The 23,622-nt window shown below is 37.1% G+C and overlaps 1 protein-coding gene and 1 non-coding gene across 2 annotated transcripts; both read left to right on the forward strand.

The window, feature by feature from the left end:
* Positions 1–1,271: 1,271 nt before the first annotated feature.
* On the forward strand, positions 1,272–23,576 carry copa (COPI coat complex subunit alpha). The gene is made up of 29 exons (XM_067452347.1): positions 1,272–1,503; positions 2,547–2,660; positions 2,739–2,812; positions 3,021–3,101; positions 3,201–3,277; positions 7,626–7,735; positions 9,453–9,562; positions 9,671–9,770; positions 10,578–10,796; positions 10,876–11,026; positions 11,143–11,209; positions 11,350–11,425; positions 11,507–11,589; positions 12,178–12,403; positions 12,540–12,678; positions 12,785–12,947; positions 13,139–13,285; positions 13,375–13,564; positions 14,580–14,675; positions 14,759–14,847; positions 15,184–15,307; positions 15,418–15,504; positions 17,689–17,795; positions 17,890–18,039; positions 19,385–19,708; positions 19,789–19,899; positions 19,978–20,139; positions 22,822–23,016; positions 23,220–23,576. The coding sequence occupies exons 1-29, from the start codon at positions 1,464–1,466 to the stop codon at positions 23,277–23,279; spliced, it is 3,672 nt and encodes a 1,223-aa protein (XP_067308448.1). The 5' UTR covers positions 1,272–1,463; the 3' UTR covers positions 23,280–23,576.
* Positions 10,079–10,153, forward strand: trnaa-agc (transfer RNA alanine (anticodon AGC)). Its single transcript has one exon. It is a non-coding gene; the product is annotated as a tRNA-Ala (tRNA).
* Positions 23,577–23,622: the final 46 nt, after the last annotated feature.

Here is a 23,622-nt window from a genome sequence, read left to right on the forward strand (position 1 = left end):
ACCGAAGCACTCAATTCAACTCATCAATATTCTTTATCATGTTAAATGTTCCCTTAGCTGTACGGTCCATTGGTCTTTTCACCACATGAAAGTACTGCAATTTCCAAAAATCTAAATAAATGTTACAAACTTAAACTGTTTTATATTCTTTGCCAGCTCGATTTTATTTGGTTATTTATTTATATATAGTGTGTGTGTGCGTGTGTGTATTAACCATTAAATGGTTACCGGTATGTTATATAAAAAAATTATATATTATTATATATAATATTATATATTATATATATGTTAACTATTTTACAATTTCTGAGGCTTCAATGCTTTTTTTTTTTTAAAAAATAATATTGTAAAAACCAGCAATATTTTGGGATGTTTATGAAGTGTCTACCTAGGTAAATGCTTAGATCTGCTTTGAATGATTATTAAAACGTTATTGTGCACCAAACAATTTATCTTAAAAATAATTAGACTTTTATAGTATTTTTTTTTTTTTTTTGTAACAGAGCCTTATTTAATATTTTCATATCTTGATTTTGTTAAACAAATAGTGGGAAAACATTCAAAATGTTGGTTTTTGTCAATGACCCCGATGAATTTGTAAAAGCTGCCACAATAGTGGTCGGAATTGAAAAAATATTATTATATTGGTTTATATTTTACCCAAATTTAAAATATTAATATTTATTTCTGGAGAAATAGCTAATGATTGAGTGATTATTTTTACTTTTTTATTGCTGATAACAGAATCATACAAAAATGAAGGCATACAACACTCAACATCGACCACAACGACAATAAATGAGACAACCATAGAAAGGATAAATAAATAAAAAAGGTAAAGGGGAAGGAATGATGGCCATTACATCCTATGATTACATCACATAAAAATGTTCACATGAATAGATAAATTGCAGTGCAAATCCTAACAGTCCTTATAGCTTTCTTATTAGGTACTGAAATCACATTTAAATAATTTTCCATTTCCTTTAGGAAGACAGGCTTACAGTTTGTAAATTTTTACATTTGTGAATGTAAAATTTGCTCAGGAAAAAGAATTAATAGTGAAACAGATATTTTCGTCTGTGGGGTCTGAGTCAAAATACCCAAATAGAATGTTCCTCATATTTATTGAGAAACCTGGCAAAATGTTACACTTGACAAATACAGCAATATCCTTCCAGAGCTTCTGGGTAGTGTGTGAATAAAATGCGGATGACGAGGGCTCAATGACGTGGACTTTGCGATGTTGGCGTTTGAAACATCAAACTTTATTTGTTAGCGCACGGGAACACGGCCCGGGCTGAGTGGATTCGGTAGACGTGTCCGCTACGGAAGTGGATCCGCACAATCATAAACGCAAAATCCCTTCTAAACGGGGGAGGATTTTAGGATTAAAATTAACGTACACTGATTAACATCTTTATACATAACGCATTCCTGATCGGTTATTATTGTCAGTGGAAATGTTGACCAAATTCGAGACAAAGTCTGCCCGAGTGAAAGGTAAGAGGATATCTGCTCTGGCTAACTTCAATTGACTGCTATTTAATGTAATGCTTACGTTTCTTTTTATGTTCGTTTGTCTGGTTTGAATCTCTTCTTAGTCTCTGTATAGTAGTCTTTTTCAGCAAGCATTCACGACAAATAACGTTACGTTACTGTAACGTTAAGTTATGTCATTCGACGTTAGCACAACGCTAGTATTTGTTAGCCATTTAACTTTAGACGTTTGCAGTAGCTTCTCTGGTGTTTCGGTATTTTTGTTTCGTTGAGAATGCGCTGATGACATTATCTTGACCAGATTATTATGATTTATCAATTAATGGGTCAATGACATGACGTGCATATTTTGTGTCCACAAGTGCATTTTCCCTTTGAAAATAATTTTAAATATCTTATAAAAATATTTTATATCACTATATTCTATAAAGACCATTTAGTCTGAATTAATTTGTAGGACGTTTAAGTAATGCATATTTTATGTTTTGTTTTTAAACGTGCAACTGTCAGACAAAATGAACAGACTAAGAGAACTGCCGTATTTAAAATTGTGGTTTAATGAAGAAAAAAATTAAACTTAATACTATAGCATTATTTTAGGTGTGAAACCTTTCATATAAAATGTTATTTTATTATAAATTGACACGGTAAACCAGTAAGTATTAAAATGTATCGTTCAGAGGAACTGAACTGATCCTTGTGGCAGAGTGAAAAGGTTTGTATCTCTCTCAAACTGGTCATTTCAAGTATGGGTCGTTGGTCCATTTCAGGTGGTACAAATACAATTTACCGGTACATACAACTATTTGGTTGTACCGCCTGACATTAAAACAGTCTAAAACAACACTAATGATTTTAACACTTTGAAATGTTATTTATCAACTGAAACTTGCTTAATTGTGTATTGCTTTATTTTTCAATGACCCTTATAATAATACTATGGTAAAAAGTAATCCCAATGTGATTGTTCTCCATTTAAAACACCATCTTGTTGACACTTTTATAATAATAAATAGCTGAATTGATTGTTTTGTATTTTTCTGTAGGGCTGAGTTTCCATCCAAAACGGCCCTGGATTCTCGCTAGTCTGCACAATGGTGTCATCCAGCTGTGGGACTATCGCATGTGCACTCTTATTGACAAATTTGACGAGCATGATGGTATGAAATAGCCGATCAACTATTCCATTGCCCCATGTCATTTATTCTGCGGTCTCATGATGGTGTGAATTCATTTAGGTCCAGTCAGGGGTATTGACTTCCATAAGCAGCAGCCACTGTTTGTGTCTGGAGGAGATGACTACAAGATCAAGGTTTGCTTGCCTCATTCTTAATATAAGAAATGTGTCACCTGACTACTGCTATTTTATCGTTTAAGTTATAATTTAATATAATTTTATGATTAATTGAAATACATTTCTTACATACAGTTCCTTTAACTAATATGACTATTGTAAAATGTTACTGAGTTTTTGTAACATGTTTTGATTTACTGACAGTTTATTTGACTCTGATTATTAGGTGTGGAACTACAAGCTGCGTCGGTGTCTTTTCACTCTTCTTGGACATCTTGACTACATTCGTACCACATTCTTCCATCATGTGAGCACTATCAACTTTATGATGTGCTTTAATAATAATTATTTGAATAATGTTTTTTTTAGCAAATGCCGCTGTAGACTAATAGCCTGTCTTTTTCAGGAGTATCCCTGGATCCTGAGTGCCTCAGATGATCAGACCATTCGCATTTGGAACTGGCAGTCCAGAACATGTGTCTGGTGAGTCTTTATATAGGTGGATGTACACAGATAGGGCTGCAGCTATCGATTCTTTTTGTGATCGATTAATCTACCACTTAATCGATCGATTAATCGGATAATAATTACTTTTCCCTTTATTAAAGAGCAATAAGAGACAATAAGACTGGTATCTTAAAATTAACATCTAATTTGTTTTCTTTTTAGAAAAATTAAGTTTTATTGCTGAAATTGAATACATTAATAACTGTGAAACTAAACAATTTTAATGCATACATTTGCCATATTATATTATATAAAAATCTATTTCAAATTACTTTAAAAAGGTAAACATAGTTCAATCTAAAACTAAACCTACAACCAATAAATCTAAATAATAGTAATGGAACAAGAGATGCGCGGATCAGCTCTATCGTCACCGAATCAGCTGTTAGAAACAAACCATCCACCCGCACCCGATTGTCACAACTTCATATCCTCCGTGTTAAGCACGATGCTATCATCACATATTAGCTACACGGAAGTAGGTTGCTCAACAAATAAAAACTTATTTGGCGAAATTACATTTAAGTAAACCTGGGTCGACAACCTATACATCACACGGAGGAATAACCGATAGAACATGATCAAACGCGAGATAGGCCTATGTTTAATTTAGATAAAGTACATCACTCATGCAGATCTTTTGAGCTAATCATTCATCATTGTAACACAGCTGGTTTTAAGTTAGTAGCTATAAATATGATTAAAGTGTGATTATTTAAATTACACAAATCAATGAAAGCACGCAGCTCTGAGCTCTGAAAGCATGAGCACTGCTCATCACAAACGCGCGCGCGTTGCAGCTTGTTCTGATGTTTGTTGCGTCTAGCATTGAGAACATCTAATGGTGCATTTCGAAGATATTATCAAGTAGGATATATAGTCTCATTGAAGATTTCATACACATCACAATGACGGGGATCCATGTGCAAAGCTGCAAACTCCATCGCGTTCATGTGTTTGGAGTTGCTCGTATCTCCTCAGCTTACGCGTGTACTGCCGTAAATGAAACTTAAATGTTCAGCGTCGCATCCTGAAGCTCAACACAAAGTTGTCTTAATTTAAAAACAGCGATACTAAATGATATTACCAGTGCTGATGCCCTCTCTCTCTCTCTCTCTCTCTCTCTCTCTCTCTCTCTCTCTCTCTCTCTCTCTCTCTCTCTCGCATTGTGGTCTTTGATCTCGACATGAGCTGAAAACGAAAGTTAAAGAACGACACGCATTCATTGCATTTTAGCGTGAAATGAGAGTTCCACGTCTTTATTAAAGTCAACATATTAACGATTTCTCTCATCCACCTGCAATTTTTGGGATGTTTACGCACCTGAACCACGGATATAACCGCAATCCGCTCATACTCTGATTCCTTAGGCTACACAAAAAAATTCTTTCTGCAACATCTCTGTGTAGTTAAATGGACTAAGCGGAGGATTTTTTTTATTCGATTAACTCGAGTTACTCGATGAATCGTTTCAGCCCTATACACAGATAATCAATTTTATTGGTTACGTTTAAGTCCAATAATACACTGTGGACATTCTACTAGTTAAAAGTAACATTACAACTACATGTCATCTAAAGCCCAATTTATTCTTCTGCGTCGAGTGTACGCCCTAGCTACGACGTAGGATGTGTTGTGCTCGTATCTGTACCCTGACACGCACCTCTCCAAATATGTAACAAAGCGTCAATATAACAATGTTTTGTGGTGAAGAGATTCTTTATGTTAGTGAATAAATGCAAAGATCCTGTGTATAATTTATTTTCTCATTAAAACCAAAGATGTAGTCAGTGATTGTATATCAAGAACAGGGACACATCACAATGGGTGCATTTCGTTTTGTGATCTCAACAGAATGAATAGTGAGTCTGTATAATGAATCTTTCCAAATGAAATGAAAATAGCTAAAGTTTTCCCCCTGCACAAAGATGGTGACAAGCATTTGTTTTCTAATTATAGACCCATTTCTTTGCTTTCTCAAGTTTCTAAAATATTAGAAAAATTATTTGTGAAAAGGCTGGATAATTATATAGAATTAAATAATATTTTAACGGAACAACAATTTGGTTTTAGAGCACAGAGGTCCAATGGCAGTTATTAATTTAGTTGAACATATTACACAAGCATTAAATAAAAAACTGTACACTGTTCAACACTGTTCAGAAACCCTTCGATACAATAGATCACAATATCATATTACATAAATTGCAAAATTATGGTTTCAGGGGGATAGCACATTCTTGGGTTGAAAATGATTTAACAGATAGACTTCAGTATGTGCATATAAATGGTGTAGAGTCTTTGCAGAGAATAAGTTGTGGAGTTCCGCAAGGCTTATATATTGTACGGTACTATCATCACTCCATATTTAACATATAGAATAGAAATCTGGGGAAATACATATAAATCTAGAACTACTCCAGTTTTTCTATTACAAAAAAGTCCATCAGAATAATTACACATTCTCCATATAATACCCCAACAAATTCTTTGTTTACTGAGCTGAAAACATTAAAATTCTATGACATGGTAGATTTGTATACTACTATACTTGTGTTTAAGGCAAGACAACACTTACTCCCACAGTTCTTGCACGCTATGTTTAAAGGTGTTCAGGTGTGGAATAGCTTCCCTGGTGAATTAAAAAAGGCTAATTCATTAATACAGTTTAAAATACTTTATAAAGGACTGGTAATGAAAAAATATAACAAATGATGATTGTAATGATGACTGATGGTAGTGGTAAGGGAAATGATAATGGTGATGGTGATGATAATAATAATAATAATATAATAATAATAATGATGTATGTTCTTCCAAATACACATTGAGAATATCTTATATTTGTTATATTAAATAAATGTCAATTAGTGCTGCTTGTGTGGAGTTAAGGGTAGGCATAATAAGCTTTAGCTTCAGCCTACACCTTTGGTCAATAAGAGTGTAAACTTTATTTACTTTAATTTTTTTATTTAAGTTTTTTTATTTAAAAAAATATTTTTATGGTTAAGTATGTGTGCATGCATATACCGAATTGTATGTATGTACCCACATGACTTGTGCTATTTTGTGTAAAATGATTGCAACTAGAATTTTGCTTGTTGACCAAAAAACTAAATAAAATAAATAGTCTCTGCAACAGCAATTGATTGAAGCGCGAGTCAGTGCACGAGCCACCTGAAAACAGCGGCCACGAGCACTGCATGATTTTACGAACACATTCAGTGCCAGATCGCCCCTTATGTTACTCTACTAATCAACTAGAGATGCTTAATTTGTATTAAAAGCATTCTAATTTTAATCGCATTAAAATGCATGCAATGACAGTGTAAACAAGCCATCAACATGCCTGTGGACACTGCCCACTAGCGGTCTGCATGTGTAATTGCATATTGGCGCAGACAACGTAAAAGTATAAATGAAAACCAACGCGGCATAGAGGATACAGAGTAGGTCCTACGCAGAAGTATAAATTAGCCTTTTGAGTTAGGTGTTCAGGTTAGTAGAATAAGCTGACATGTAGTTGCAACGTTACTTATAGTCAGTAGAATGTCTGTTGCGGGACCATCAAAATAAGTGTTAGCAGATATAAGGCAGACAGTCTACTAATACTCTAATGACTGGTAGTTGACATGCATTTGGAAAGTAAGTTATACTTTAAAATGAACCATTGAAACGGTGTTACCAAAATTTTCAAGTCATTTTGGAAACCTTATTAAAGCTACACTGTGTAACTTTTTTAGTTTATTCTTAGCTAAAAACACTTAGTTCTTTCAAAAATATATGTGCTCATTAATGTATATTTACTTCTTTCAAGTAATGAAGTATTCTCGTAAGTTAATAATATGCCATTGAAAACATACGGGTGAGGGGTTCGAATGCCGGTTGCCATGTTGCCTCTCCATCTTGAAAGTACATTAGCCAAAGAGGGACATACCCATAAATTCAAGCTTCGCCTTTCGCGTTTTAACACTCGATGGCAGTCATGAACGAGGTCGAACTGAAAGCCATGTTAATCTTGGACTAAATCGGCCACCGTAGGAGTTAAAACAGAATCAGAATTGAGAGGAACAGAAACTATTATTCTCTGGATGGTCATATACTTTTACACCGCCAAAGGGGGAAAAATATCACTTTATCAGCTTTAATGATGTAGCCTCTTCAAATAAAATCAAAAAATAAATGTCATGCACTAAAGTGAACTAAAAATGCTCACCCCTTTTAAAAAAATGTATTTGTTACAGCATTTTCTCAGACATGAGCAAGAATGTTAATATCTATGTGAAACTGACCTGTACATGTTATCTTTATCTCTTCTCTGTAGTGTGCTGACGGGGCATAATCACTATGTGATGTGCGCTCAGTTCCATCCCTCTGAGGACCTGGTGGTGTCTGCCAGCCTGGATCAGACTGTGCGCGTGTGGGATATTTCCGGTGAGGAGGCTTGGGACAGGATTGAGTGTTTTGGGAAGGCTGGGGAGGTGGGAACGGAGAGAGAGGATGGAGGAAGATAGAGGCTGCCTAATGGCATTCTCTTCCTCATGTCCTCTCTCTGCAGTGTGTACAGAACAAAACTCTGTGGGCTTGAAGCAAAAACATCTCTCACACTCCTGCAACTGTCTAGTGATTTGATACTCAATTCTTTTTTTATTTTTTTTTATTTTTTGGGGGGGTTGATTTAATATAAATGTTGAGACAACCAAATCACTGAGAGAGGTGACATTTACAAACAATTCACAAACAAACAATTCACAAAACACTTAAAAATAAGGTCATAAAAGGTCATTTAAAAAAAAAAGGTGAATGTGAGAGGTATTTTTGGAGATTCTGCATGTTTTAATGATGTTGTTAATGTCTGTGTCCTTGTATTTCATTGCTGAACCTCTTTCTTGCTCATTAACTTTTTAAACCACTGCTGTCTGCACTGACTGACAACATACTCTCATTCTTAAACACTATTGATAATATAAAATCCAAGTTCTTGCTCTTTGCTTTTTTCCCTTCACATAAAATATGACATGAATATGTTGCTGCATGGATAATATAAATTCATGCAAATGCAATTGTATGAGACGTTGACAACTAATAATTCTTCTTGAATTCTCTTTAATTTAACACAGTGGTTCTCAGCCTTTTTTAAATGCTTGTTTTGTCTTGTATTTATGTAAATCATCTTGCTTCCCCCTTGGAAGTTTGCTGAGTCCCCCCAGTGCGTCCCGGCCCCCTTGCTGAGAACCATGTTTTTAACATCTTCAGATCTCTTGCATCGATTTAACATCTTTTAGATCATTTGAAACTATAAACCTTTTACATTTATGGACCCTAGTTCATATTTTAATTGATGGCATTTGTCATCCCTAAATAATGATCCAACTTGATGCATCTACTACCATACAACTTTTAGATCATAAACCTGTAATTTAATCATTCTTTAATCATTCGTGATTCTTTACACGACATGAATGCATGTTTGAAGCCTTACTGCATTACAATATGCAATAACAAATGCATGACTTAACTGGAGTTTTCCTCACTCCTCTAACATCCAGCGCCCCTCCAGAGAACATTTTGACACGCTCCACCCCCATCGATCCACCAGTCAGTGCCATCCCTGCTCACTTCCTATACAGCTCCCTATGCCCCTCTGGAAACATCCACATCTGTACATTGGTTTCGAGTGATACTTTTGTTGGACTTCTATTCATTTAGCAGACTTTTGGAGTGCTGAGATTTCACACACACATTCTGCTCTCCTTTCCTTTTCTCTGCGTCCAGACCTGAGTTAAGCGGCTGATCTCCCTGTTGTTGATTTGCATGCATCCCCCCCAATATGTGGTGAATTTGAGCTCTCTGTAATCACATTTCTGTAATCAACTTTTTTGATTGATTGTTGCCTGCTGTCTGTTGAAGTTCACTATACGTCCTTAACTCAGGTTTAGACCTAATGGAGGACTGTGTTGTGTTTGTGTTCTCAAGCACCAGCGAATGTTTAGCAGCCCAACAAAATGTTTGTGTGTTTGCTGTCTCACATCACGTGTGTTTTTGAGTAGCTGTTTTAAAGTTGTTCCTCTGTTTCCCTCCCTGGTATGTGGGTGTTCCTGTGTAATGTTCACATGGGTCCCGTGTGTCGGACTGTAAATGTTGCTTCCAGGTCTGAGAAAGAAGAACTTGTCTCCGGGTGCTGTAGACACAGAGGTCCGTGGAATCTCTGGCGTCGACTTGTTTGGGGCTTCTGATGCTGTAGTGAAACATGTTCTGGAGGTAAGAATATGGTTGTAGAGGTCTTGGTTCTGTGAAGTATGATTTGAGGTTGAATGATCTTTGTTGTTTGCTCGAATGAAAGTTTGTGTTCTATTGCTCTGGTCTCAGGGTCACGATCGAGGCGTAAACTGGGCAGCTTTCCATCCCAGCATGCCTCTCATTGTGTCAGGAGCAGATGACCGCCAGGTCAAGATCTGGAGGATGAATGGTATGTGTTCTCGTGTGGAAAAATGTAAAGAGATTTTATCCTGTTCCAAAACTTAGTGAACTACCTAGAACTGCTGTCTGCTGGATGCATAGACAGTTTGCAAGGCAGCATCCTAAATTTCCTGGTCCCTCATACCAGGTTTCCAGGCTATCCTTAAAAGTCTTCAATGTCGTAAATGGTGTAACAAAATTTTACTCAGTGAATACCACACACTTTTGCCAAGCAGTTGTTTATGTAGTAAAGCAATATACATTCTAAATTAATCCCCAGTGTATTTCAGACTTGTTTATAATTAAAAAATATTTTAGGCTTTCCTGTAGCTCAACCAGTAGAGCGTGGCGCTAGCAACGCCAAGGTCATGGGTTCGATTCCCAGGGAAAGCAAAAATTGACAATAATGTAAAATGTGTACCTTGAATGCAATGTAAGTCGCTTTGGATAAAAGCGTCTGCCAAATGCATAAATGTAAATGTTAAAAGTTCTGCATTATGCATAAAATCTCTTTTTGTCCGTTAAAGTAAAATCTTGTGTATTCTCTCCGGGCTGCCCTGTCTATAAAATGTATATATCACATTCAATGTATAGAATTTACTAGTGTCAGCCCAAAAGTCTTTTTGTTGCATTTGTTTAAACATTATTCGATTTTGCTGTTAAAATAATATCGATAAATGAATTTTCTGTGTTACTATATTAGTACAAAAAATTCAATATTGAATTTAAATATTGCCGAATTAAAATAAATATTTTCAAATATTGAAAAATTGGCTTTTTATTTACATTTTGTTTTGTGAATTATCCCTTCCTCTAGAGTCTAAAGCGTGGGAGTTGGACACCTGTCGGGGGCACTACAACAATGTGTCCTGTGCGGTGTTTCACCCTCGTCAGGAGCTTATCCTGTCCAATTCCGAGGACAAGAGTATCCGCGTGTGGGACATGTCCAAGAGGACAGGCGTCCAGACCTTTCGCAGGGATCATGACCGTTTCTGGGTGCTGGGGGCTCACCCCAACCTCAATCTGTTTGCTGCTGGTAGGTTACTATTAACAATAGACAAGTAGTTTTGGTGATTAAATTATATGCATTGATGTGTTATTCTGTACATTCTCAGGCCATGACAGTGGAATGCTGGTGTTTAAACTGGAAAGAGAACGTCCAGCTTACGCCGTGTATGGTAACATGCTGTACTATGTGAAAGATCGCTTCCTGCGCCAGCTCGATTTCAACAGTAGTAAGGATACAGCCGTCATGCAGCTGCGCAGGTTTGTACATTTTAGTGTCTTTTTTTAGTTCTTTGGGTTTGATGACCCTAAATGTGTGTCTACAACTGGTTTAGTCCAATTGAACTTTTCAGTTGAAATGTTTTTTATATTTGCAGTGGATCCAAGTTCCCAGTGTTCAGCATGTCATACAACCCTGCAGAAAATGCTGTGCTGTTGTGCACTGTGAGTATTGTTGACTTTTATCAGTCTGCTTAGTTAAATATAACTAACTATTATATATACACACACACACACACACACACACGTATATAATACAATTTTTTTTTATTTTTTTTTTGCATTTCTTTCTCTTTCCCCTCCAGAGAGCTACTAACCTGGAAAACAGCACATATGATCTATACTCCATTCCCAGGGAGAGCGACTCCCAGAATCCTGATGGTAACATTTTAAGTTTTCTCTTTAGAAGTCCTTAATCTAATGTGCAAAATGTAAATGTTCAATTCTTCTGCATGTCCACAGCTCCTGAGGGAAAGCGTTCCTCTGGTCTGACTGCAGTTTGGGTGGCCAGGAACCGGTTTGCCGTACTTGACCGCATGCACTCAGTAAGTGAATTAAGCTATATTTATCAAATGAGAAAAGTGTACTGTAGTATTGATGCATTTTTGTAGGCCATCCCTGAAGTTGGCTACACTCTGGGTCTTGATGAAACCCAATAAGGCTTTTGGATTATTATTGAAAATAACCTCTGTGACAAGTTTGATTACACATTTTCATCATGATAATCTTCACAAATAACTTACTTCTATGAATTTTTAAACCCAAATACAAATGCCAGAAGTAAAAAGCTAAACGTAGGCTATATACTGTCTACACCCCCAGTTGCATTTCTTCAACCAATATTAAGCTTCTGAATCTTTCAGACTTAAACTAAAAATTTAGAACAGTTTTATTGTAAGCATAAAGTCAACATGGCTGTAAAAGTAAACTAATGAGTAGCTGAGTTTTTCTGTTCAGCATGATGATGTTTAATGTTCCTAACAACCTTTGTTGTCGTATTTAGCAACTTATTAGGAACTTTTTTTTTCAAGACAAGTAAAACTTAACTCAAGTAGAATAAAATGTAAAACTATCTTGAGCTTGTGTAAACCAGAGAGACCTCAAGTATCGTCCTCATACTTATCCCACTGCAGCTCCTGATTAAGAACCTGAAGAACGAGATTGTGAAGAAGGTCCAGGTACCAAGCTGTGAGGAGATCTTTTATGCCGGAACTGGGTCACTGCTGCTGCGTGATGCTGATGGAGTTACGCTTTTTGACGTGCAGCAGAAGCGCTCCCTTGCCACAGTCAAAATAGCTAAAGTCAAATATGTGGTGTGGAGCTCGGATGCCAACCATGTGGCCCTGCTAGCCAAACACGGTACTGCAAACTCAAATGGTTGTATAGGCTTCCGCATATATTTTTTGCAATCAAAAATCTAAACCCTTGTATTAAACAAAATAATCACTCATTATATCACACACATCTATCTGACCCTCTGCTCTTGCTTTTTCAGCCATCATGATCTGCAACAAGAAGTTAGAGAGCCTGTGTAACATCCATGAGAACATCAGAGTAAAGAGTGGCGCCTGGGCCGAAAACGAAGTCTTCATCTACACCACCTCCAACCACATCAAATATGCTCTGACCTCTGGGTAAAGCTCCAGTAGCCTGACTCAAAACTCTTTGCATACTTGCAAAGCCAGTCTGTTTTTAGCTAACTTGATAATGGCATGTTATTCTTTTTTCTATTTTTCACAGCGATCATGGTATAATCCGTACATTGGATCTACCCATCTACGTGACAAGAGTCAGGGGCAACAGTGTGTATTGCCTGGATCGTGAGTGCCGACCACGAGTGCTAAATATTGACCCCACTGAGTACCGTTTTAAACTAGCTCTGGTCAATCGCAAATATGAGGAGGTTAGTGTGTATTTTCAGCAATGAGACTTGTTTTGTGTATTTTATTTTATTTCAAACACATGTATTACTTCTAAATTAACCATTTAAACGTTTCATCTTATTTAGTGTGTGTGTGTGTTTTACCTGACTTTTATTATTTTTGCACACTCGGATTTGCCTTTAATAACTTTTTTTCTACCCAACACCTTCAGGTTCTTCATATGGTGCGTAATGCTAAACTGGTCGGCCAGTCCATCATTGCTTACCTACAAAAGAAAGGCTACCCAGAGGTTGCATTGCACTTTGTCAAAGATGAGAAGACCCGTTTCAGCCTGGCACTAGAGTGTGGAAACATTGAGGTATACAGTAGTGTAATTTTGTGTAGGTCAAAGGCTTGCAACACTTTTGCCTAAACAGATGTTCATTCTTGATTTGCTATTTTCTGAAGGTGGCGCTGGAGGCTGCAAAAGCCCTGGATGAACGAAGCTGCTGGGAGCGTCTCGGTGAGGCTGCGCTTCTACAGGGCCATCACCAGGTGGTGGAGATGTGCTACCAGAGAACCAAGAACTTCGACAAGCTCACCTTCCTGTACCTCATCACTGGCAACCTGGCCAAGCTCAGGAAGATGATGAAGATAGGTGAGTGACGATGAAAATAGCAGTAAACCACCAGTCAAAAGTTTGGGGTTGTTAGGATTATTTTTAATTTTAAATGTTTTTAAAAGAAGTCTTGTATGTTTATGTAAACAAAAATACATCAAAAAATCAAAGTATTGTGAAATATAAACATTTAAATGAGTGGGTTTTAAATAATTTGAAATTGATATTCATTCCTGTGATGTCAAAGCTGAATTTTCAGCAGCAGCTACTCCAGTCTTCAGTGTCACATGATCCTCCAGAAATCATTCTCATTATTATGAATGTTGAAAACAGTTGTGCTGCTTAGTATTTTTGTGAAAACTGTAAAGACCCCGATATTCTCACTATGAAGTCCTTTTTCGTTCTTTGTTCAAGGGTAAAAAGAAATACCTTTGCAGTGGTATACTGTTAGCAAACATCCCAATGCCTTAAAAGTGGCATGTAAATTAATATGAAAATATGTCTCTCCATAACAAAATAAACGCACAACAGTGAGAAAACCGCAGTTAAGAAAGCATCTGATCATAGTGATGTGCTCTGCAATTCGACACTCCAGTCAAGTAGCGTCATGAAAAAACTGTGTCAGTGTTGCTTTGAATTAGAATTGCACTTCAGTTTCTACTATCAAGCAGCTCTCCAGTGTTTTTCACTTGTGGATATTAATAAGATTTCCACATTAAAGAGGGCTGAGCCCCAGATTGCACCTATCTATAATGTAATGTTGTCATGGATCAATGCTAGTTTAAAGGTGTTTACCAGCCAGAGAAACCTGGAATTTTCACTTTGGCAAGCTGTTTCTAACTCCCGGAACAAACTCCAAACACATTTAGTTTTGGCCTGATTTCATTCTATGATTATACTTGAAGTACATTGGGGCATTAATGTTTTTTTTTAACTTTTTAACTTTAAAGCATCCTTGATCAATAAAGGTTTTAATCTCTTTCAAAAAATAAGTATGTTTCTTTTAGAATTTATTCCTGTGGATTATTTGAATGATGTTAGTGATTTGTTACAGCTGAGATAAGAAAGGACATGAGTGGACACTATCAAGGTGCTCTTTACCTGGGCGACGTCAGCGAGCGTGTGCGAATCCTGAAGAACTGTGGACAGAGTGAGCGATGTCATTTTCATTCAATAAAATCGCATTAAAACAATCGTGAATGAAAATGTGACATGTATGACATTAATTCTCAGAGTCTCTGGCTTACCTGACTGCTGCCACTCATGGGATGGATGAGGAGGCTGAAGCCCTGAAGGAGACCTTTGATCTTGAAAAGGAAATGGTATGTGTGGTGTGGCAAGCAGCGGGGCGAGGGACCGCGAGAGCGGGCCGGTGATTAACGTTCACGAGTGCCAGCTGCGTGGCACACCGGTCTCGTCTCGCGGCCATGTGACGGGAGCATTTAAGGAGGAGCAAGGACAGCGGAAGACGAGACCGGTGTGCCACGCAGCTGGCACTCGTGAACGTTAATCACCGGCCCGCTCTCGCGGTCCCTCGCCCCGCTGCTTGCCACACCACAGTATGATCTATTATCATTGCTAACACATACACACATTTGTGCAACTACAGATGCACACGTTCATACATGCATGATTGAGTGTTTGGAGTTTACGTGCAGGTGCCAGAGGTAGACCCCAATGCTCAACTGTTGCAGCCACCACCTCCCATCAACCCCTTAGATACCAACTGGCCTCTGCTAACTGTCTCCAAGGGCTTCTTCGAGGGAGCCATTGCTGCCAAAGGTGGCTGACTATTTACGATGCTCATACTTGTTCACAGTGTTACCTGGATTTATGAAGTTGGATGAATCAATTTTTTAGAATAACATAAATGTGTATGTATGTATGAATAGGACGAGCAGGTCAGATGGTTGCTGAAATGGACATGGATGCTCCAGTAGAAGGTTGGGGAGAAGATGCAGAGCTTCATCTGGATGATGGTATTTACTGTAGTATTTTATAGTAAAACACTATTATGCAATAAGACAATATTTTTGAAGGAAGAAACCAAACTTGAGGGCTGTTCACTCCAAGGATGACAACTATAAACACTTTAATAATACTTTTGAATTCTATGAGACTACTGAAATTCATACTACAGCTTTAACAATAATGACACAGTATCAATATTGTTGGAATTAGGAATGCTCATTTCGGTTCATTTTCCAGACTGACACTACTCATTATCCGATTATTAACTATTAACTGATGTGATTATAATATTGAATTAGTATTAAATTAAAATACAATTGATGTGTGTCTGTGACCCGTTAAAAGGAGACTTTTGTTCACAGGTTAATTTTGCTGTGCTAACAGCAGAACATACAGAACCGCTCAACAGAACTGCAGCGTTTCTGACAACATAGAAAAACTGAATCAAATATTAATAAAAAGCATAAAATAAATAGGCCTACACCAAATATTTTTCACTTAAATAATTACCAAATTAAGATGACAAAACTAAAATGCACTGAATCCGTTTGAAGCTATGACGAACCAAAATTTTTCCGTCAGTTTTTAAAAATAGCAGGCCTAACTCAATCCAAACCTTGTATGTTGTTTTTTTTAAATCAAGTAACATGTCAGCGTGATGTGGGGTTTGTCTGGAGCGCAGCCTGTTGACAGTTTGACCCGTGGTAGAAAACACCCTCTCAAGCCTCCGCTGACTGAGCACGCTTGCCGTTGTGCTTTTCTTTGAAACGACAGAGGACAACTCAGAGTAATTGTTCTATAAATCTTCAGGAAACAGCAATGAGAAGAACATATTTGTGACTGTTTACTTTAGTTAGCTTAACCAAAACCACACTACGAAAAGCCTTAAAGGGTTAGTTCACCCAAAAATGAAATTTATGTCATTAATGACTCACCCTAATGTCGTTCCTCACCCGTAAGACCTTTGTTCATCATTGGAACACAGTTTAAGATATTTTATATTTTAGTCCGAGAGCAGTCAATGCCCACTTTACTGTCCATGTCCAGAAAGGGAATAAAAACATCATCAAAGTAGTCCATATGTGACATCAGTTGGTTGATTAGAATCTCTTGAAGCATCGAAAATACATTTTGGTCCAAAAATATCAAAAACTATGATTTTATTTAGCATTGTCTTCTCTTCTGCGTTCCTCCAAAAAGATTCAAACGGTGTGAATCGATCAATGATTCGGGTCGCCAATGTCAAGTGATTTCAGCAGTTCAGATCGCAACAAACCGCCAAACTGCTGAAATCAAGTAACATTTGCGACCCAAATCATTGATCGATTCACTGATTCATTAACCTTTTTAATCTCTTTGGAGAAACACGGGAAGAGAGGACAATGCTGAATAAATTCATAGTTTTTGATATTTTTGGACCAAAATGTATTTTCGATGCTTCAAGAGATTCTAATCAACCAACTGATGTCACATATGGACTACTTTGATGATTTTTATTCCCTTTCTGGACATGCACAGTAAAGTGTGCATAGACTGCAAATGCTCTGGGACTAAAGTATAAAATATCTTAAACTGTGTTCTGATGATTAACAGAGGTCTTACAGGTGAAGAACGACATTAGGGTGAGTCATTAATGACATTAATTTCATTTTTGGGTGAACTAACCCTTTAAACAAGGTTTTCAGATGGCACTGATGCACCGGGTATACAGATAACGCCTAGCTAGAGTGACCAGCCTTAGGAAGCTTGTACTACTGCTATATTTTATGTTGCAAGTAACTTTGTCTCCCTTTCTGTCGAAATAATCCCACAAGTACAGTAGGCCTACTTCTTTTCCATTGCTTCATTTTGCAAAATATGTCTAGACATGAAATATGTCTAGACACATTTTTCCAGCTGCTGAATGATTAAAACATTGATAGCCAATTAGAATCCACTTGACATTAAAGCATTTAAAGTGGCAGATGACAACTACTGCTGTGCAATTGTAATAACAGAGAACAAAATTGTTTGTTAGTGTCATGTAGTTATCGTTCTTAGTGAGAACACGCCTTTAGGAACAAGAATAGCAGAGATTTAGGCTTTCTGTAACAATCACCCAGAACACTTTAGCAACCTCTTAGTAACACCCTGGCAACCACCTACACCCACTGTCTTAAGATCGAAACACTCATCTATCATGCTCTCCTCAGATGGATTCATGGATGCTCAAGAGGGACTGGGCGATGAGGGAGCTATTGGGAAAGATGATGGCGGAGGATGGGAGGTTGAAGAAGATCTGGACCTCCCACCAGAACTGGTTGGTTTTATGTAAAACAAATAAGATCCGTGTTCATTTACAGACAAGTGATTTTTAAGTAACCTCATTTTGTTGCCTTTCCTTTAACCAATAGGATGTGCCATCAGTTGGTGGAAGTGGCGCAGAGGGTGAAGGTTTCTTTGTGCCGCCTACCAAGGGCACAAGCCCCACCCAAATGTGGTGCAACAACTCTCAGCTGGCTGTGGATCACATATTGGCTGGCTCTTTTGAGACTGCTATGAGGGTAAAGGGATCTCACAAAACATTAGGACTACTTGATTTTGGTGTGGGGGTTTGCTTTTTATATATATATATATATATATATATATATATATATATATATATATATATATATATATATATATATATATATATATATATATATATATAAATAAAAATATGAAACAAAATATATTAGTAATATAACTATTGTAATATTTCACTGACAACATTATTTAAGAAACTTTTATATAGTAATAGTACAACTGTAAAATTACGATAATGTTTGTAATGATATATAATTAGATATTTGTTAATCTTAATTACTTCATATACAATCATTAAAGCATCTAGCTTCTGTTCTGTCCGAAAACCACAGTGACATCAGCCAGTTTATAAGCTCTTCTCGTTACAAGTTTGGGAAGATGGTTGAGGCATGTTGCATTGTCAAATACATGATAAAAGCAACCCAAACTCACAGCTCTTACAGAGGTGGAGCAGCATTTTTGCAACTAAGCCGCTCCAAAACACTGAAAACATCGGATCATTTGTAAAAGATCATAGCATCACTCTGAAACAGGATGTGCATGTATTTGTTAGTAAATTCCAGCCTTTGCGATTTTATCACCCTAAGCCACATTGCGATTTCGGTTTATTGCGATTAAGTCCTGTTTCCACCGGAATGACCCAGATATTTTTTCCCCAGGAACTTTTTTTCCCCCAGACCTGTTGCGGCCTGCATTTCCATTGTGGTCTAAAGTACCGTGAAGATTAGGCAAATTAGTCCGGTGACGTAGGACTGCGTGTGACTTTACAGTTTCTGCTGGATTTCGTCCTCCACATATTAGCGTAAAGGGCTTCTTCAGCGCTGGGAAGATGAATGTGTATTTAAACTGAGTTATTTATGTCTCGTCGTATTTTTTTAAACGCCATTGTTCATTCGAATAGCAAGCAAATTCTACTGCATGCACTTAAACAGACTGTTAAAAATGACTCAACCAATCGGCATGTTCACTGCCAAAGTCGCACGCTGAAAGTTCCTGAACTTTGAAAAAATACTACCTCGTGAGTAGGTACAATTTTTACCAGGAACTTCATTTAGACCTTGATTCCTGCGGTCGAAACCCATAGAGTACCACCCCAAAAGTCCCTAGTTCCTGGGGACAGTTCCTGTGGTGGAAACGATGGATTTTGTCATCCATCTCTACTGAAGATAGCTTTGAAATTTGTCTGATTTCTAGATATATTTTTCTAGAAATAAGGGTTTTGAGGCAGGAAGGGAATGTACAGTGATGCGCCTAAACTACAAAACTGAAATGTACCAGGTGTTGTTTTGCTGTCTCTAATGCATTTCATACTCTTTTCAACAGTTACTACATGACCAAGTTGGTGTGGTCCAGTTTGGATCCTATAAGCAGCTGTTTATGCAAACTCTGTCTCGTGGCCACACCTGTTACTTGGGCCTGCCATCTCTGCCCTGCTTGCACAGTTACCCCCAGAGGAACTGGAAGGACAGTGGGGCTAAAGCGGGTCTGCCAGCGGTGGGCCTGCGTCTCGCTGATCTCATTTCACGCCTGCAGCAGTGCTATCAGCTGACCACAGCAGGGCGCTTTGAAGATGCAGTAGATCGTTTCAGAGCCATTCTCCTCTCCGTACCACTGCTTGTGGTTGACAACAAACAAGAGATCGCAGAGGTTTGTTTTGAATCAGCCCGAGTTTTTATCATGGTTTTTTTAGGGTTTGAGTACTAAACATTCTCTTTACTTTCACCTAGGCACAGCAGCTGATCACTATCTGTAGGGAATATATTGTTGGCCTCACCATGGAAACAGAGAGGAAGAAACTTCCTAAAGACACTCTCGAACAACAAAAGAGACTTTGTGAGGTAGGTGCATTTGTTTTTAAACAATAAAATGTATAGATTTTATTAATGTACATTTAAAATTTCTCCTTTTTGTTTCAGATGGCAGCATATTTCACGCACTGCAGTCTGCAGCCTGTCCACATGGTGTTGGTATTGAGAACGGCTCTCAATCTTTTTTTCAAACTGCGCAACTTCAAAACAGCAGCAGGCTTTGCTCGCCGTCTCCTTGAGCTTGGCCCCAAACCAGAAGTGGCACAACAGGTAAACAAATAATTGTTGCAATTATTTTTTAATAAGTTTTGATTGGTTATTCTTTTTGTTATATTTTTTCTCATTTTGAATGAATTTGACTTTTTTTTTTTTACAATTAAACATTAAAATTAGTGCTATTTTGTTTAATTTAATTTTTTATTATTATTATTACAAAATATTACTGATTAATATATTTAAACCATCTTGTAGCCCCTTGGAAGTGTTTTGAGACCCATAATAATAACAGAAGGGAAATTATTGATAGATAGGAATGTTTTTAAGCCCTTGACATCAGATCAAAAATGAATGCTAAAATGTGATTGGATGGTATGATCCACTAGCCTGACGTGGTCATACTCAATTCTAGTCAGAATATGAGTCTGCACTGTATTGCCAAGTCCGCGTTTTTTTTTTTTCAGCGGGTTGTTTTTTATGTCCGCGGGTTGAAGCGACTGCTATGTGATATATAGACCCATGAGTGCGAATTTTAGCAGGCAACCTTGCCAAAATAACACACATTTTACCCCCAAACACCATTTTTTTTCGGAGAACCCCCCGAGAAGCTATTGTTTAGGGCTTGTAGTTGGCGGGTTTTTGGCAACCCTGTCTGCACGTGCGCTGGAATAAACGATCTTTGCCGGTGTTGTAAAAAATAGGAGAATTGAATGATACATAGAGTACTTACCCAACATGATCATCATTTTTGAGAGAAATGAGGTGAATGCAGATACTAACAAGCACTCCGTTTAAGATTTGAACAAATATAATCCATTGATGGTTTTATTGGTCCGAACAGTTTTTGTACGAAGATAATACTCCTCTATGGAGCAAGGCCAGACTGTACTGCCCGACCTACAAATTTTGTGGGCGGGGCTAAGTTCGGCTGGCATCCAGGCTAATGATCAACAAAAATGATATTATTAAGGTAATTAAAGGTGCACTATGTAAAAAATTAAAAAAAAATCTGTAAAGTATCCAAAAACCACCAAGCCACGTTTTGTCGTCATATTTTATACGGCTATTTTGTTAATTTGAGTACTTACAATATCCCAAATATTTCCAACTATTTGTAAATCATGAGAAAATTGCTATTTTAACCAATGAGCTGGTACATGTGAGGGTAACAGTCACCTGTTAATTGTGTCATATCTGCGTTACCCTCGGTTTTCTTTTGCAGAAACGCTTAACTCTTACTGCAGTGTGCAACAGTTGTCACAGCAGCCGTCGAGCGAACGCACAAAGCTTCATAACAAATTTCATTTTCATGATTTTCAATTATTTCATCATTTTCAACACACAAATGATAAACAGAACTGTAGACAATTGTGGAGTGTTTTTACTTTCTACTCAAGTACATTTTTCAAGTATATGCTATATCAGTATTTTTATTTGGAACATTTTTAAACTTAATTTAACATATAGTACTTTCTTACTTGTATAAGTAAAATTTTAATTACTTTTACTTGAGTAAATGTATACAGCACTACATTTTTTTAATGTAATTAAGTATTAAATTATATTCAATATGAAACGCAGTGCATTTAGAAATGATTATTTAGTTTTTGAATGTTGTGAAGTAAAAGTTTTCCAAAGAAGAACACTGATAAAGTACATATACTTGAAAAATAAAATTACTTGGAAAGTAAAAATACTCCACTACTGACACTCCACTCCACTATTGTGGAGTAACAATAGTATTAACACTGCGTCTGGTGTTACCTCAAACTCCGGAAATGGCGCTGGTGACTGTGGCATAATAAAAGTCCCGCTGCTCGTGAGCCATGTGTCACACTTGTCTCATTAACAATCACTCCAGTGGCCTTGCTCAACTCCCACAACACACTGCCCTGTTCTGCTTCATACTAAAGTAGTGTTAATAATCGCATCCATGAACATGATTTCTGCCCGAGTCCTATTCTGATTCTCTTCCATGGGCTGTGAGGTGAAGACCACTTGTCCCAAGATTCTGCGCTCAAACGTGGCGTCATTAAACTATGCCTTTTTGTATAGGTGACCTCTAGCAGACGGAAAAGTTACATAGTCCCCATGTAGTGTTGTGACGATACTGGAATTTCAAACTTCGATACAATACCTTGAAAATTACAAATTTTTGATGCCACTGGTAGAGCTGCCATATATACCGCCATACCAATCATTTATCTCATGATTTGGGTAATGTGTGGCAATAGCTTACCCAGCACAGGAAGGCTTTATTTGAATCTACATTTACAAAAACAAGACAATTATAAACAGTCAGTAATAAAATATATAATTAAAGCAACAAAAAATCTAGCAGTATTCAGGTAAGAAATATTACAGAAATTGAAGTTTAAATGTAAAAAATAATATTGGATGGTCTTGATTGTAAAAAATTACAGATTAATTATTACAATTAAATTTACAAAACAACCGCAGACAGCAGATATAGTTTATTAGGCTGCTGCCACTTTAAGATCCAATATACTCTCACATGCGTTTTGTTAACTATTTACATTTATGTCCCAAAACTGACTGTATTTATCCTCAATACTTGGCAATACAGACATTTTGACAGGATGTTGTAAAAAGTCTAGAAATCAGTTTCAGATATTTCAGTATAGATACATATCGAATGTCAGTATTTTTGACAACACCATCCCCATGTGTACGTTATCTGTAATTCATAACCTCTTGTTCCCCATCTTTACTTAGACACGAAAGATTCTTGCAGCATGTGAGAAGAGCCTGACAGATGCTCACCAACTGAACTACGACCCCCACAATCCCTTTGATATCTGTGCCGCCTCCTACACTCCCCTGTACCGTGGAAAGCCAGTGGAGAAATGTCCCCTGTCTGGAGCCTGCTACTGTCCCAAATACAAAGGCGAGGTCTGCAGGGTCACACAGGTTAGTTCTATGCTGTTGTAATGTCAGCGTTTAATTATTAGTTTTAGTTTATTGAAGGGATAAAGACTAATATTGTCAGTATGTGATAAATGTGTATGTGAGAAAGCAGCTCTACTTTTCATCTTGTTCAATGGTTTATCTCATCATGCGGTGCTCTAAAGTGAAGAATCCATTTCATTGGCTGTCTCTCTCTTGTTTTTTAGGTAACCGAGATTGGTAAAGATGTGATTGGATTGCGTGTCAGCCCGCTGCAGTTCCGTTGAACATGCATTGCATAAGCATGGACGAAAAGTGATATGCTATTCTCTTACATGTACTTTTCATTTATAAGATGAAGTAACAAACTTTGAGATCAGAATATTCTAGAAAATATCCTGTTACGTGGCTAATCTCTCTGTGGCTGTCCTTTCTATATATCCAAGATCTCTACAGTCTGTATAATTGCATTTCATTTAATCTAAATAACTAATTGTACATCTTTGACCCTGTCAATCATTGAAAAACAAGTTTTATTTCCTGTGAAACTTAATAAATACTGAAATAAAATTCTGGTGAACAAATGTTTGACCAGTATTTTTCTCCATCATGTAGGGTTAAACATTAACT

The sequence above is a fragment of the Pseudorasbora parva genome, chromosome 9, assembly GCF_024679245.1.
Source record: "Pseudorasbora parva isolate DD20220531a chromosome 9, ASM2467924v1, whole genome shotgun sequence".
NCBI classification, from domain to species: Eukaryota; Metazoa; Chordata; class Actinopteri; order Cypriniformes; family Gobionidae; genus Pseudorasbora; species Pseudorasbora parva.

What these genes read in the sequence shown, in the direction of transcription:
- copa (XM_067452347.1), top strand. Translation starts at nt 1,464, where the DNA reads ATGTTGACCAAATTCGAGACAAAGTCTGCCCGAGTGAAAG. An exon ending in GTACCACATTCTTCCATCAT is followed by an intron (nt 3,102 to 3,200) that starts GTGAGCACTATC and finishes TGTCTTTTTCAG; the next exon opens with GAGTATCCCTGGATCCTGAG. An exon ending in TGGACCTCCCACCAGAACTG is followed by an intron (nt 17,796 to 17,889) that starts GTTGGTTTTATG and finishes TTTAACCAATAG; the next exon opens with GATGTGCCATCAGTTGGTGG.